Below are 14,403 nucleotides of genomic sequence, written 5' to 3'. Positions count from 1 at the left end.
AAAAAAAACATTAATTAAACTGAGCTGAAATGACAAATGACAGATTGTTTTATCATGCAAAATAGATTTTGGATCTAAAATTCAATTAATTTGCTTTATTTTAGGGTTTTGGCAGGGCGGGTCATTTTTGACCCTTAAGAAAAGGGGAGTAAACATAATGTTAAGATCACACAAGGGTTAAAGAAGGTCTAAATGGGTGTTTACGTGCAACTTGAATAGTCCTCAATAGTCCTTCACAGAGCAAAACAGACAACCCAGCATGCACACACTCATACCCAAGGGCAGTTTAGGAATGAGTGTACGTATTTGGGTCAGGTGAAGGTCTAATACTTTAACAACTCTATAACAAAATGGTTGTGATGGAAAACTCTTCACCAAGTTTAAATTTTTATGGCACATGCTCTAAATATAACATATAACAATGGGAAATTTGGTATTTAGAAATTCATGTTTGTCTGTTGCCTTGCAGTCAAGGACAGTGATAGCATGACCTCAGCGTGATGTCACAGTAAAATGAAAGGTGAGAGCGTGCCTGAGTCAAGTGCTCAATGGCATGAGATGGCAAAAAAAGAAAGGTGGACATCATTCAATCAAAATATTACAGAGAACAAAGAGACCAGACCTCAAACTTTGCATTCTTGCCACAAGATCCTTGGCATAGAAGATCTGAACTATGTTGATGTTGTATGGGGTGTCCAACAACAATAGCACCGGCGACATTTCCCATATTCTCAAGTCAAAAACTTGACATGTATGATCCTGAAGGTATCTAAGTCACATTTTTCACTTGGAAAGGTCCCTTGCTGGTCCCATTTACCTCCTCACTTGAGCTTGAGTCATATGGGGCACAGTCGATCTCGCCCGTTATCCAAAACAGAGACTTTTCACTGGGCGGCATGGCTTGGCGGAATAGTGAAGGCAGATGTCACACTGTAGTCATAATTTTAGCTTTAATTTACACATATACCATGCGATCTGCATGGTATATGTGCAATTTCAACATATTTATGCAAATATTCAGTGGACAGGGCCTAATTCCTCTACAGTACCTGATGAACTCCAAGTCATGCTTCGATTGAGTATTATGAAATTTGGAACACATGTAGCATTTTATGATCTACAAAAATGTCTCTTGGAACCGTTTCCCAATTAGCTTGAGTTCTCAGAATGAATTTCAACAAGTATGATGTCATTTTCTTCGCCATTTTTGAACTGTAGTCTGCCTGTGGTTGTAGTTTTGTAATGGCAGTAGAGGCCATTCAAATTGTATTGGCCATAATTCAAATATTAAGAAATTAAATTTGGAACTATGTTGTTTCTCGGCAATTCTCTTTGCGTTGGGAGGTGGTGATTTACATTATAAGCAATTTCCAGTAAGCATCCAGACCCTCTGCACAAAGCAAAGAGCAGAATGAGGGGCTGACATTCTGAAGAGCTTTTATAGTTTTTTTTTACGAAGGCTTCAGCATTTTTTATTACCTATACATAAATTATATTTTCTTGTACTAAACTATCTTTCAGAGAAATGTTTTATTTTCTCACTATCTTTGCACTGACCTAAGAATCCTTCAAAAGACAAACAAAAGAAGAATGTTGCAAAAACATATGTGTTTTCAGTTTTTAGTTGGATATCCAAGAACAAAGGTTTTTTTTTTTTTTTTTTGCAGAGCTATGAGCTGAAAACTTGACATATCCTGGCATTGTGTTCAATGCACCCTAGAAATTTGAATAACACAAAAGAAAATCAAATGGCAAATGGACGGCTTGTGCATTCTGTGTTTAGACAGATGTCCATGTGGGAGAGAGCAACTGAAACACAAATCATTAAAAATGACAACATTCAAAGCACATTGCTATGTTACAGAATATCAACAACAATTCTTCCTGTAGATTCTCTCTTCAGATCATTAACTGGAATTTTATGCCAGATCTTCTGTCAATAGAACTTTATTATCCTTGTTGGTGTAGAAATACAGTTTAGTTTATTTTAATTTTTTTTACTGGGATTGTTTTTCAACATTCTGACTATTTAACTATGGATTCTTGTCCTCTGACTACTCACAGCAGCAGCTCCGGTTATACGTGTCTTGTAAATGTAACCAGCCAGAACCTCAGAATTTACCCATAACAAAAACCTGTAGTGTGGGTAGCTACACTTTATTCATTTTGAAATAAACAAAATCAAAGACAAAAACTTTAAGTAGCAATAATGGAGATGAGGGCTGCTGAGAGCACAAGGAAACACTTGAAATGCTTTTGTAGGTTTTAGTGTTACGTCCCATTTAAGAAAATTACATGGAACCCTTTTGAATGAAGAGCAGTCATCAGCTTATGAAATACCAAATCCTCATTACAACTTTAATGTTACGGAACTAAATGTCTTAATGTTTTTGATGCTCCAAGAAAAGTCAATTAGCCTTTTGTCATTTCATAAATTACAACATTAAACCCGTAAAACACCTTTATTTCCTCTCCATTCCCTCTACTCATCCATCCATTATTAATGTCACTTCATACTTTTTATCTTTGCAAAAAAATATATATATTATTCATTCTTGGCATATCCTCCAATTCTACTTTCTCATTTGTTTCCTTCTTCATACCTGTGGCTTCAACCATGCCCTCAAGGATAACGACGATTTCGAATTCCTCTTTCTCCATTTGTGCCATGGACATTTCCCAGAAGGGGCTCTTTTCGTTGATCTCGTGAGAAATGATGAGTGGCGACACCAGGAACAACCGATCATCCCCTGTGTCAAAGCCGATGTTTATGTCGGTCTGGTTGAGTGGGATGAACTCCCCCTCTTTGGTCTGCTGTGAGCGGATGAGCTTCGCTCTAATTGACGCCTCCACAATGTGAGAGTTCCTCAAGTCCCCCACTCGAAACATCAGGCACATCTTGTTGTCCCGCACCGATATGACGGCATTGGTTGAGAACATGAGGGTCTCGGCGCGGTTCTTTGGCTGTGAAATCTTGACAAACATGCACCCCACCATAATTGCGTTAACAATGGATCCCAAGATGGCCTGCACCAAGAGCAGCACAATACCTTCAGGGCATCGTTCTGTAATGACGCGATAGCCATACCCAATGGTGGTCTCTGTCTCGATAGAGAAGAGGAAAGCTGAGACAAAACTGTTGAGGTTTTCCACACAGGGGGTCCAGCCCTCTTCATCTCCATGCACCAGATCTCCACGAACCAGTGCAATAAGCCACCAGAGAAACCCAAAGAAAAGCCAGTTGACCACATAAACCAAGGTAAAAATTAATAGACTGAAGCGCCACCGCAGATCCACCAGAGTAGTAAATAAGTCACTGAGGTAACGATAGGTCTCTTGCACATTTCCGTGATGAACGTTGCACTTGCCGTCCTTCTGCACATACCGCTGTCTTGGCTTTTTTACAGGCTCTGAAATCAAGTGGGTTCGCTCGGTTGAGATCTGAGTCTCCCGCAGATGTTTTGGGAGTTTCTTAACCTAAGATGGACAACAAAAGAGAGAGAGAGAAAAAACAGAGGGTAAAACAAAATAAGCATGCACAAACAGCTTGAAAAAAGTTCTTACTGAACATTTACTTTTTTCCTGTACAAATTTACTTTACATACTTTATGTTTTGTAAGTGTATGGTTCTCAAACTACAGTACAGGCGCTATGGGTAGTTCTTGTACTGCCTAAAATCTCAACCTTCAAGTAAAAAATGGAAACATAATTAAATGTTGCTAATGTTCTTTTCATGGCACAACAAATTTCAGTCTATAATTCAAAAATGTCACTCAAGATAATGAAACGCCTGAAAACGCATACAGATTGAGGTGCTTTTTCTAATAAAAAAGGTTTTAGAACCACTGGGGTAACGTTTTTAGAAGTGAACTTGCTTTATGGGATTTGCTCGGAGATACTAGAAAAACTAACACACATTACACCTGGCTGTCTGGCAGCGACACCAATGCAATCAATAGCTGCATCATAAAGTTGCCTCCTGTGCTCTGGTTGCCACTGACATTGCAGGTGCCAGTCTATGTGTGCATATGGACCAGACCCAGACAGAAACAGAGACTAAGGACAAAAGAGCACAAGGACACCGGGGTCTTTGTCTGTGCTGGCCCCGCTCCAGCAAGGCAGTCTGGCTCCACAGCTGTGTCCTGTCTCCCTCTGTGTCCCTTGTGTTCTCTCCTTTTGCACGCTAAGGGACACTAGCTTGAGCAGATTTTCCATCCTTTTCCAACAGACCCTTATGTTATCATTGACACAAGCTGCTTCTATTAGCATCCACGCATTGTTGTCGAATTGAATGTCGTTTTCCACGAGGGTTAATGAAAATAGCACTACAGCTTCACACTTTCGGTGATGTATTTCAACAAAGGCTGACCTTATTTTGCTTTTGAGTGACCCAAGCATATAGAAGTGAAGCAAAAACAAACATACATCAAGACAAAGCCATGTGGAGCTTTCAAACAAACCTATGACCTGTGACAAAGTGGAATTTTCACTTAAATGACGTGTCGTTGTCTCAATATACTTTGCTGCTAATTGGACACCTGCAGTCTGTAGCTGTCCAGTATCATGCAGATATCATTGAGAGATTTTCATCCTGTTGTGTTCATGCTGGCCTTTACCAGCTTTCCACTCTCGGTTTAGCTGGCAAAGAAATGAATCAAAGGCACTACAATGTCCTTGCAGTGCCTTCGATTATGGAGCCTACAATTAAAGCCTGCCAGACAGGTTTATTAAAGGTAGTATCACTGATGTGTCAGGGGAACTTTCACTGCTCTCCTATGTTTAATTATGCACTTTTAGTCAGATGTGGGTGTACTGTATTGATTTTCTTCATATTGATTTGAGGTCATCCTTGTTAAAGGAACAATTCAGTGAAGAACTGAGAGACGATTACTTATTGAAGCAGCTTGATCAGTTTGGATGAAATGTTATTAAAGCATATGAACACGAGGTAAAAGTGATACATTCAGGGCCAATAAGTTCACTACTTGCAACTTTTTAAACTTACCCTAGGAGGGGGCAGGAGATTTTGAGCTGTGGCAGCATGTGCTGATATTACAGTGGACAATCAGTTAAGCTTGAATGGTCCAACCTTAAGATACATCTGCCACACTTTTATATAGTGTATTATGACATCGTACAAGCAGCATACGCTGCAATCTAAAGTGCTTCTTTAGTAGTGAATTTTTAGAGCTTGTAGCTTAGAAAGCCGTTCTTTTACACCACTCATGAAAACAAGCTCATTCATTTCATCTTGTATGGTCTAATTGAGTCATAGAAGTAGCTGTCTCAACCAGTACTGCCTTTTGTAGTCAGTACCTGGGGTTGATGGTCCATAAACAAATTAATTAGCAGCCTCAGAAAGGCAGCAGTAAGTGGAAGTTTTTTTTTTTTTTTTTTTTTTTCCTTTTTGAGCCTTTTTTTGTCGGGCTTGAGTATCCGCCAAAAGTTCCAGTCAGCTGGGGAATGAGTGCAGATAACAAGCATGACTCCACCATCTGTTATAGAGGCAAGTGTTGGATGTCTTTTCTTTATCATTCTCAGTGCTAGCAAAACTGAATTATGCATTGATCTGAGTATTGAGGAAATTTAATTATATTTTGTTTGTCAGCACTTCTCAAAGACACAAACAAATCTTTACAGCACACCAGTTGCATATTTAATAGCCATTTCACTTTGAGTACTGTTAAGCTTGTGCACAGATTGCCAGCCTGTTTTCTGTCCCTCTTATTCTTCCCCATCTTATTTACTGCAGTTTAGCAAACATCAACCTTTCAGCGAAAAAAATGGTGGATTTGCAGTTTACCTGTGCAGGGGTTACCCCTATCTCCATGTTGTGGTCCATGAGGACTCGAGAATCTCCTGCCATCCTCAGCTGAAGCACACCTGTGGAACATAGAGCAGGTTAATTACCTTAGATGTGAAACATTTCTATTTTATAATTTTTTTTGTTAAATTTTAGTTAAACCAACACAGAAAACAAAATAAAAATTTTAACTTAAGTCTTATCAAAGAATTTTCTGACTGAATTTATTTATTTGAGCTTTTTGTCAATCAGCCAACACTTTTCATTTGTTGCCTTGCAAAAAGATGGGGTTAGTTTCCATGAGTAATTTTTTTTGTTTGTTTTGTTTTGTTTTGTGGCATTTGAAGATTTTGTCTGTATTTGCAGGGTTCTCCCCAGATTCTCTCCACAGTCTAAAACCAGACACATTAGATTAATTGATGACTATAAATAACCCAAAAAATGTCAATGTGTTGGAGGACAGACAAGAGACAAATTTAGGAAAATCTGTCTCTTTGGCATCCTTAATGCATTTTGTATAAGGGTGATCTTTGTATCTCCCTCCAATGGAAGTTGGCACCACTGCACAGTCTGCAATTGTGTAGGAATAAGACAGAATATTCATTTTACTTGTTTGTATAACTTATATATATATATATATTTTTTTTTTTTTGTCCCAAACTTTAATGTCCTTACTATGAGGCATTAAACATGTTTACATCTTGTTTCTGCGGAAAACCAATAGAGTCAATTGCATAATTAGGGTTGGATCTATTAAATATGTAAAAAAAAAAAAAAAAAAATCAGCAGCGTTTAGAAAATATTTTTATTTTAATTGAGTAAGAAGAGATACACACGCCACCTCTGACACACCCTGACAGGATTCTGTTGTGCATTTTCCTGAGAGTGTGACTTAACTTTGGCTACATTTACACAGCAAGCAAATGTGACCCAAATCCACCATCTCTGCCCATATGCGACCTATATCTGGCTTTTTTGCCACAGTTAGAACAGCCCAATTCCGATCTTTTCACCAACCCCAAAAAATCCAATATGTGCCACTTCCATGTGCAGTATTAATTTGAACACATATCTGATTGTTTTCAAAGTCTCTGCCATATTGCAATCTACTCGGCTTATCTGTCATTGATATGAGACGTGTGTCATAATTCTGCACCAGAAGAAGCCAGATGCATTAAAATGAGGACATAAACAATGGTAAAAATTATGACTATGATATTATGCATCACATAACAATCAGATCACTCCTGGCTCTGACTACACATACAAACAGAAACAGAAATTGCAGTTGATGCTTCACAAAAAGCCATCGTTATTAGCTTTGCTTTCCTTCTATTATCTTTTTTTGTTGTTATAATCCTCTGACAATACTGATGGCTTCCATTGCTGAATAAACTTTAAAATTGGTCCTTAAACGGCTGCTGATGTCAGACACCAGCTCACTGTTACCAAACAGTGAGCTGGTGTCTGACATCAACGTTTTTCTGCTGCTCATGCTGGGCCACTTTGGGGACACAAACCGTTCACACTGAAGTCTTGTTGTGGTCGGGCTTAATTAGCAGTGTTGAACGACCACATTAAAAAAAAAAAAAAAAAAAAGGATTTCAGCAAAAAAATTGTAATTGAGCATCGATACTGTGCGGATGTAGCCTTTTAGAGAGGATCTTTGCTGGAGAGCTCTGCTGGCTCTGCTGGCCTGCACACCTGGGGTTAGTCACCTCATCAGGACTCTGGTGAATATAGGAGCTGGAGGACCTTCACTCCTTGCTGGATGATTAACCTTGATGGTAAACTTTAAATCTCCAGAAACTTCATGTGACCGCATGTCTTTTTTTCTTTTTTTTTCTTTTTGTGAGAGTGTATGATTCTTGAGTCATGCAGTCTTCATGCTCCAGAGGTTTAATTATGTTCCCCTGCCATCCATCTCAAGATTCTCCTGTTGAACGATCCACAGAAGCTTTGATGCCCTCAGCTCCTAGCCTGTCTATCCAGCAACAAGCGCTCTACCATCATACGACCACAGTGCATGCTTTCTCACACCAGAACCTGATTGCCCCTCCCAACGCTTGCATACAGCCTCTCTGTTCATGATTCCTACAATAACTTCCCTCTGGATGACCCCAACTTGTCCAGAGAGACCCCAACTGTTGCCCATTCTTTTTTGTTTGTGACTAAAACTTACCACTGATATCTCTGGGGTGACTCTGCATGTGGGCTGGGAAATTGCCACCCACCATCACATACCTAACCTTTCTTGAGCTCCACCTCTCAGATCTCTATAATCAGCAATGCCTCCGTTTTTATTCTCAAACAAAAACTGAGTTTGAGAACTATGTGTTTATCCCTGCTCGAATAGGACAATCAACTGGATGTGCCATTTATGCACCAAATTTACAGTTAAAAAAAAAAAAAAAACTAAGCCACCTACTCTTAAATATCTGTCCAAAGATGAGTTATGTCTGTATTAGCAAGTTTAGGGGGGGGGGGGGGGGATTTACAAGGCCAAAGGTTTGGCATAATTTCAAAAGAAAGTGAAAATACTTTTATGAAAACAAGTTGCCTTGGCATAAAACGGTTTTGACAAAGTTTACAGATGGATTCGTTTTTGATTCTTGAAATGCCATTAACCACAGACATAATCTGTATTTATCAAAACAATTAGTAAGTGCTGTGTTCTCAATCACCATCCTGAAACTGGAGGACAGAGGAGCTGAGGATCTGCAACAATGTCCTCTGAAGTCCAATGATTTTAGCCTCCTTATGCACAGATTTAACAATCTCCCTGAGAATATTGTGTCCCAATTTAAACATGCTCTTATAAAGGAATACTGAGTTTGTTAGCTAGAATTAGCGAACAAACTACAATTGTTAGCTAGATTAGAATATCTATGAGAACCTCTGTTGACAGAACACAGGTATGCTAGGTTTCAGGTTATTGATGATTATCTTGGTCCACTCATTTGGGATAAACACCAAATTTTAACTTAATCTCTGCATGTACTGATTCTCAACTGCTACACTCCTTTGTCACACTGACTGGAATTATGCACTATGCCTCTGTTTACTTTAACTTCCTACAAAACATTTTAATGTCAAATGCTTTGTTGCCAAATAGTAGGTCTATGAAGTTATATGAAAAACAGAGTATTTAGGCAGAGATTTTTTATTTATTTATTTTTTTTGCTTAGTTGAGGCAGTCATTTCACTAGAAATAAAATTACCCTTAACCATCAACAACTTGACGGTTAAATGGCACATGGGAGATGAATGAATCCACAGTGATAGAAAATAGTAGCTCAAACATATTCTTCATAATGCCCCTCTACCCTGACAGCACAATTACCGAAGTGTGCTATGCTGCTGGTCTGGTTAATGAGCTTCACACGTAAGTTACAAAATGTTTACACTGAAAATGTCAAAATAATCACTGACAATTTGCTGTACTTGCCTACGTTTAGAATGCACTAGTTCCCTAACAAGCTCTGGAATTATCCTTCTAGTGTTTGGATGTCTCATTAGACACGGTTAGGACTTTTGTTACCAAATTCTAACCTCACAAGGGAGAGAGAGAGAAATAAAAAAAAAAGGATTTACCTCAGAATCTTTGTAGCAAAACACCCACACAACATGAAAATAATGAACCAAAGACATCCAAATTTAAGCTCGTTATGACCATCATATCACGGTACTCTGCATAACCCAAGTATTGCATCACATGGGAGATGACCTGGCATCCACTGCTGGCTAATTTGCTGGGATGATGAGGCAGGCTCAGCTGCACTGTTTTTAATGATGTAATATTCCCAAAGCACAGGCTCCTCATTGGCAGCCTTGTAAGTCCCTTTCAAGTACATGTGCACACATGCACAGATACAGACGCACAAGTCTCTGCACACCTCTCACTCGGCTCCTGTATGTTTCTCAACTCGGCGACAGCAACCACTGTGGACGTAAATATGAATCATCTCTCTCGCTGAGAATACAGGTGCTTTACATTTAGAGTTGCATGAAATCATGAGTCTGGATATTGTCTTTGTGGTTGTTTTTAGCTCCGATGGAGCGATGAGATGATGTGCTGACAATTTACTCTGTTTCTCTTTTCTATTTTGCTTTTCTTAAAGTGTATTTTTAGACACCTTTCATGTGTAACAGCAGAAGTAAAAAGGGCCCTCCCCTTCCTTTTTTTTTTTTTTTTTTTTTTTTTTATAAATGAAACTAATATAAAGTGAAGAGGTATGAGTGTGTGTGTGTCTGAAGGTGTCAGATAAAACCCTAATTTTAGCATCTGAACACCTCCGGAGCCCCGTAAGAGGTGATTAATTTAGAGAGCTCCTGGACTCTGTGTTAAAATCATCTCGCAAATTTGCCAACCAACCAGATGGATGCATGCAACCTTGTGATGAAGTAAGCAAATGGATACCGCCGCGGCCGCGTCCTGACCTCAACAACTTCTGACATTTCTCTGTCATGTTTCTTTGATGTTATTCTATTTGATCACCGACAGGCAAGGAGAGTGAATGCAAAAGCTTGCAGAGGTGGAAGAAAACGCGTCACAGCTGAGCTCCACACAGGAATGTAGTGTTGACATTGATGGTCCAAAGCAAAGGGCAAAGCGACGTGACAAGCATCCGAGCAGGGCAGGGACAGACAGAGGGACAAGCGGACAGCAGAGACGTGGGACACACGAGAAGCTGTCATAAAACCCTCCCTGAATACATCGCAGGGGTCACTGAATTGGGCTCGTTTTACATCTTCTCACGAATTAAATATAGCTCTCTGGGGGATTTGTGAACTTCCCGACTGATGTGTGTTTTCAACAAGGCTGCAATTGCTGTGTCTGTTTGAGAGACACTCAACAAGCCCAAATGAGAGGTGTTCGTATAGAGATACCAGATGGGATGTTTTATCTCCACCCTTTAAGAGGGTAACAAGCATTTATCTTGTTACCAGACGAGTGACAGGATGCTTTAGCTGAATTGTGTTCGTATCCTGATAACAAAAGCACTCATTGTGCTCAAAGCCAGTGGGTACAAGCAAATCGCAGAACTTGTTTCTTGAGGGATAACTTCACTACATATTTCTTCCTTATTTGCTGACGCAGCGCACTGTAAAGCCATCATCTGAACAGAGAACAGCAGGCTTCAGCAGAAAACCTTTTCTTCCGTCTGACCATTGACAAGTGCTATGATTTTTCCCTGGGGTCTGTAATGCTGTCTTGGTCATTTACATTCTTTACATTGGCAAAACTCCAATGCTCAATGAGCTGTTTTATAATTAACCCAGCTAATTTTGTTTTATTTATTTTTCTAATTATGACAACACTAATAAACACTAGGAAGCACATTCATTGGTTATTATACTTGCTTTATCAGCATAATTGGACATAGTTGATGCTGTATTTTTTTTTTCTTTAAACATAATTCTCTCTAGTTTTAAATCAAAATTAATTAACTGTAATATAAGGACTGTTCAATTTATTTTTGTTTAGATTTTACATAACAGACCAATATAGAAGAGCACAATTGCTTTTAGAAATAAAAACCTGAAAAGTACATGTTTTTTTTTATTTTTGTTTTATTATTATTCTGTTGTATTTTTAGCATTTTTTCTAAATGGAAGGGTAAAATCTGTGCCAGTCTCAAGTCTTCCGCACTTTCAAACAGGTTTTCTGAGATCCATCCTGTATTTAGCTCCTTGTATCCTGTTTTACTCTGACCCAGTCCCTGCTGAAGAAAATCATTCCCCACAGCAATATGTTCATGTTTCACTGTGGAGATGTTCTTCATTCTCCTTGTAATATGCATCATCAGTTTTGCACAAAATAGCATTTTACATGGAGGTCAAAATGTTAAATTTTGCTAATGTGTGACAAGACCATCCTACTCCATGTTTCTTTGCTTTCATGGTAAGAAAAATTCCATCTTACATTAGATTACATTTTAATGTATCATTTTCTGAAATTCAAAGAATGCAAAACCCCTACTGCTGTCAAGATAGTAATGGGGCCTCGATGTTGCCAGTAATGTTGTGCAACTTTAAATATCGAATTCGATACTGCTGATGTTTGAAGTCAGACTTGTTTCAGATTATGAAAGCTCATTTTACTCATGGCTGCCTTCTGAGTGGCCTTTATATTTGCTTGGCTCTCTGTCAATAAGCTAATTTGATGAGGGTGAGATGTAGAATACTCATAAGTATTTAACACAACTCCTTGTAAAAAAAAAAAAAAAAAACAATCCACACTTCCAAATGGCAGTTGCACTGTGGTAATATTAAAGATTGTGAAAAAAGTTCTTCAGTATTTATTTATTTTATTTTATTTCTTTTACTGTATGTTCACTAGAAAGACTTCTGTGACTCAAGTTGTATCTGCAGAGCCACTCTGTGTGATAGCTACCGACAGTATTGGGGTCATTATAGCTTCTCTGTTCTTCATGTTCATGGAAGCAATGAAACTTTCTTCCTCGGCCCTTCCTCCATGCCTCCCCTTGAGCCATTGTTACCAGACCTGCTATGAATATTTCCTCGGCTATCTCTGCTCACTTATGACACTATGAGGTCGCTTGGTCAAAAGACTAAATTCATCCCCAGCTAGTGTGGCTCTTGGCCCTACAAACACACAATCAAATTCTCACGCACCCACAGATCCACATGCACGCACTCACACTTACATCACTAAACCATTTTCCTATTATGCCTGATAGTGAGCTGAGTGTGTGTGGTGTGTCCTTCTCATGGGGTGACCTTCTGAATGACATGACACTGCATCAAGAAGCTCGAATCACAGTGAAAAAACAATCTCCCTAATGATACCTCTATGTCTCTCCTCTTTCTCAAGCACACACTGACATGTATCTTCCTCACTCTTCCCTGTTTCATCTCTCTCTCTCTCTCTCTCCTTACAGTACTTTTCATACATCAGTGGGGCTAGGCACCGCAGCTTGCAAAAGCCCTTCTTTTAAGATAAGGATTATTTTACATCACTGCTTAAGTGGGAGGAAAATTATTAAAACTCCAACACCTACAGGAGCCAAATAGCACCCTCTTCAACCACGCTGACCTGTAGTGTGAGAGACGACATGGAGATAAAAAAGACTTGAAATGTGTGAAACTCGGTTGGTGCACATGCTCCCGCAAACTGCATTTCACCTTGTCGAGGTTGAAATGCACAGAAGTTGCGCTGGATTTAATCTCATTTAAAGTGTAGTTTTGTAGTTGCTAAATCCAATGATTCTTGTTGCAAAGGGTAAAAGGACAAGTGAGAACCGTAGAACAGGGAGGCTTGGTTTAAATCTGACAGGATGGAGCTGCTGAGTCAGGTGGTACACACTGAATACTGGGGGACCCAAAGGTCAATTGATCCCTATTAAAATTCTCATTGCGTTGTTGTGTTTCCATACTTGTCCCATTGAGCATCCTCCCCCTCCTTCCGATAGTCAGCACATATCATCTGAGAATGAAATTAGATTAGGACCTGTCACTTATGTGTTGAACAATTTCAGGGTGCTGTATTTTCCAGCTGAGTAATGCAGCACATTTTCCACTGAAGTGAGGATGATAAGCTGGTCTTGTAAAAATCAGCCTGTTGTTCTAAGTTAGTTGCTTTGTACAGAGGGTCTGGGCTCTCAGCTTTGGGAAACGATGGCTTCCTGGAAGCGTGGAGATTGTTGAAGTTTTAAACTGTATCCAATTGCAAATGTTTGCCTGTGACGTATGTAATGTCCCAGTTTGACACTGCGAAGCTTGCGTTGTAAACAACCATCCTCCAGTGCAAAGAGAGAAGTGTCAAGCCAAATGTTAATGCCAGAGAGCATGGGCAACACGGACTGAACAGCTTTGTTCACGTTGTCCGCTGCCATTGCTAAAAGTGCAGGCAGACTACCACTCTAAAACGGCACAGAAATTTGTCATCATTCATAACGTCTCCTTCTGCTCGCCCATTGGTTCAGCAGAAATTCTACGGGAGGAATCCTTGTCAGTGGGAGAAAGCCCAGACAAGACAAGCAAAATTACAGGATGGCCAGGCTAGTAATGAGCTTAAAGATGTAAAAGGCTCAAAGAGATTTAAACACCATCTCAAGAGCCCGTAATCTTCTGATTTGGACATAATTTGCGTGTCAGTGGCTATGTCAGTCGTTTGATTGCATGTACTGGTGCATCTAGAACCAGAGGACATAAGCGGTTGCTTCATACATGAAGCAATAATTACAAGTTAGTGAGACATCTGAAATCAATCATGGCAGCGAGGAACTTCATCACAATGGATTGTAGATGAATTAGACATCACAAAGAGAGGACATTACAGAGCTACACTTTGGGCACGTATCATGTCAAGTGGTCGTATTTCCTTATTTCCCTGCATATGGGCTATGCAGGAGTTGCCAGATATTTTAATTAGGGTAAACGGTAAATGTACTTGCATAGTGCCTTGTCAAATTTATAGGACTCCAAAAGGCTTCACACTACATTCAGTCCTTCACCCATTAAGAAATATATATATTTCTTATATATATATATATATATATATATATATATATATATATATATATATATATATATATATATATATATATATATATATATATATATATATTTTCTTT

At 39.1% G+C, this 14,403-nt stretch overlaps 1 protein-coding gene across 1 annotated transcript in view; it reads right to left on the bottom strand.

Moving 5' to 3' along the window:
- The window catches only part of kcnj5 (potassium inwardly rectifying channel subfamily J member 5), a 32,982-nt gene that overhangs the window by 7,699 nt on the left and 10,880 nt on the right, over window positions 1–14,403 (bottom strand). The window contains exons 2-3 of the mRNA XM_015048327.1: window positions 5,804–5,883; window positions 2,604–3,477 (exon numbers count right to left, since the gene is read on the bottom strand). Coding sequence (XP_014903813.1) covers window positions 2,604–3,477; window positions 5,804–5,866 — 937 coding nt within the window. The 5' untranslated portion in view covers window positions 5,867–5,883. The remainder of the gene's footprint in view (window positions 1–2,603; window positions 3,478–5,803; window positions 5,884–14,403) is intronic.

The sequence above is a fragment of the Poecilia latipinna genome, unplaced genomic scaffold, assembly GCF_001443285.1.
Source record: "Poecilia latipinna isolate Pla-1442-1.1 unplaced genomic scaffold, P_latipinna-1.0 Scaffold874, whole genome shotgun sequence".
In the NCBI taxonomy this organism is placed as follows: Eukaryota; Metazoa; Chordata; class Actinopteri; order Cyprinodontiformes; family Poeciliidae; genus Poecilia; species Poecilia latipinna.
Note: the sequence above shows the minus strand (reverse complement) of the source record. Positions and strands in the feature narration are given on the sequence as shown.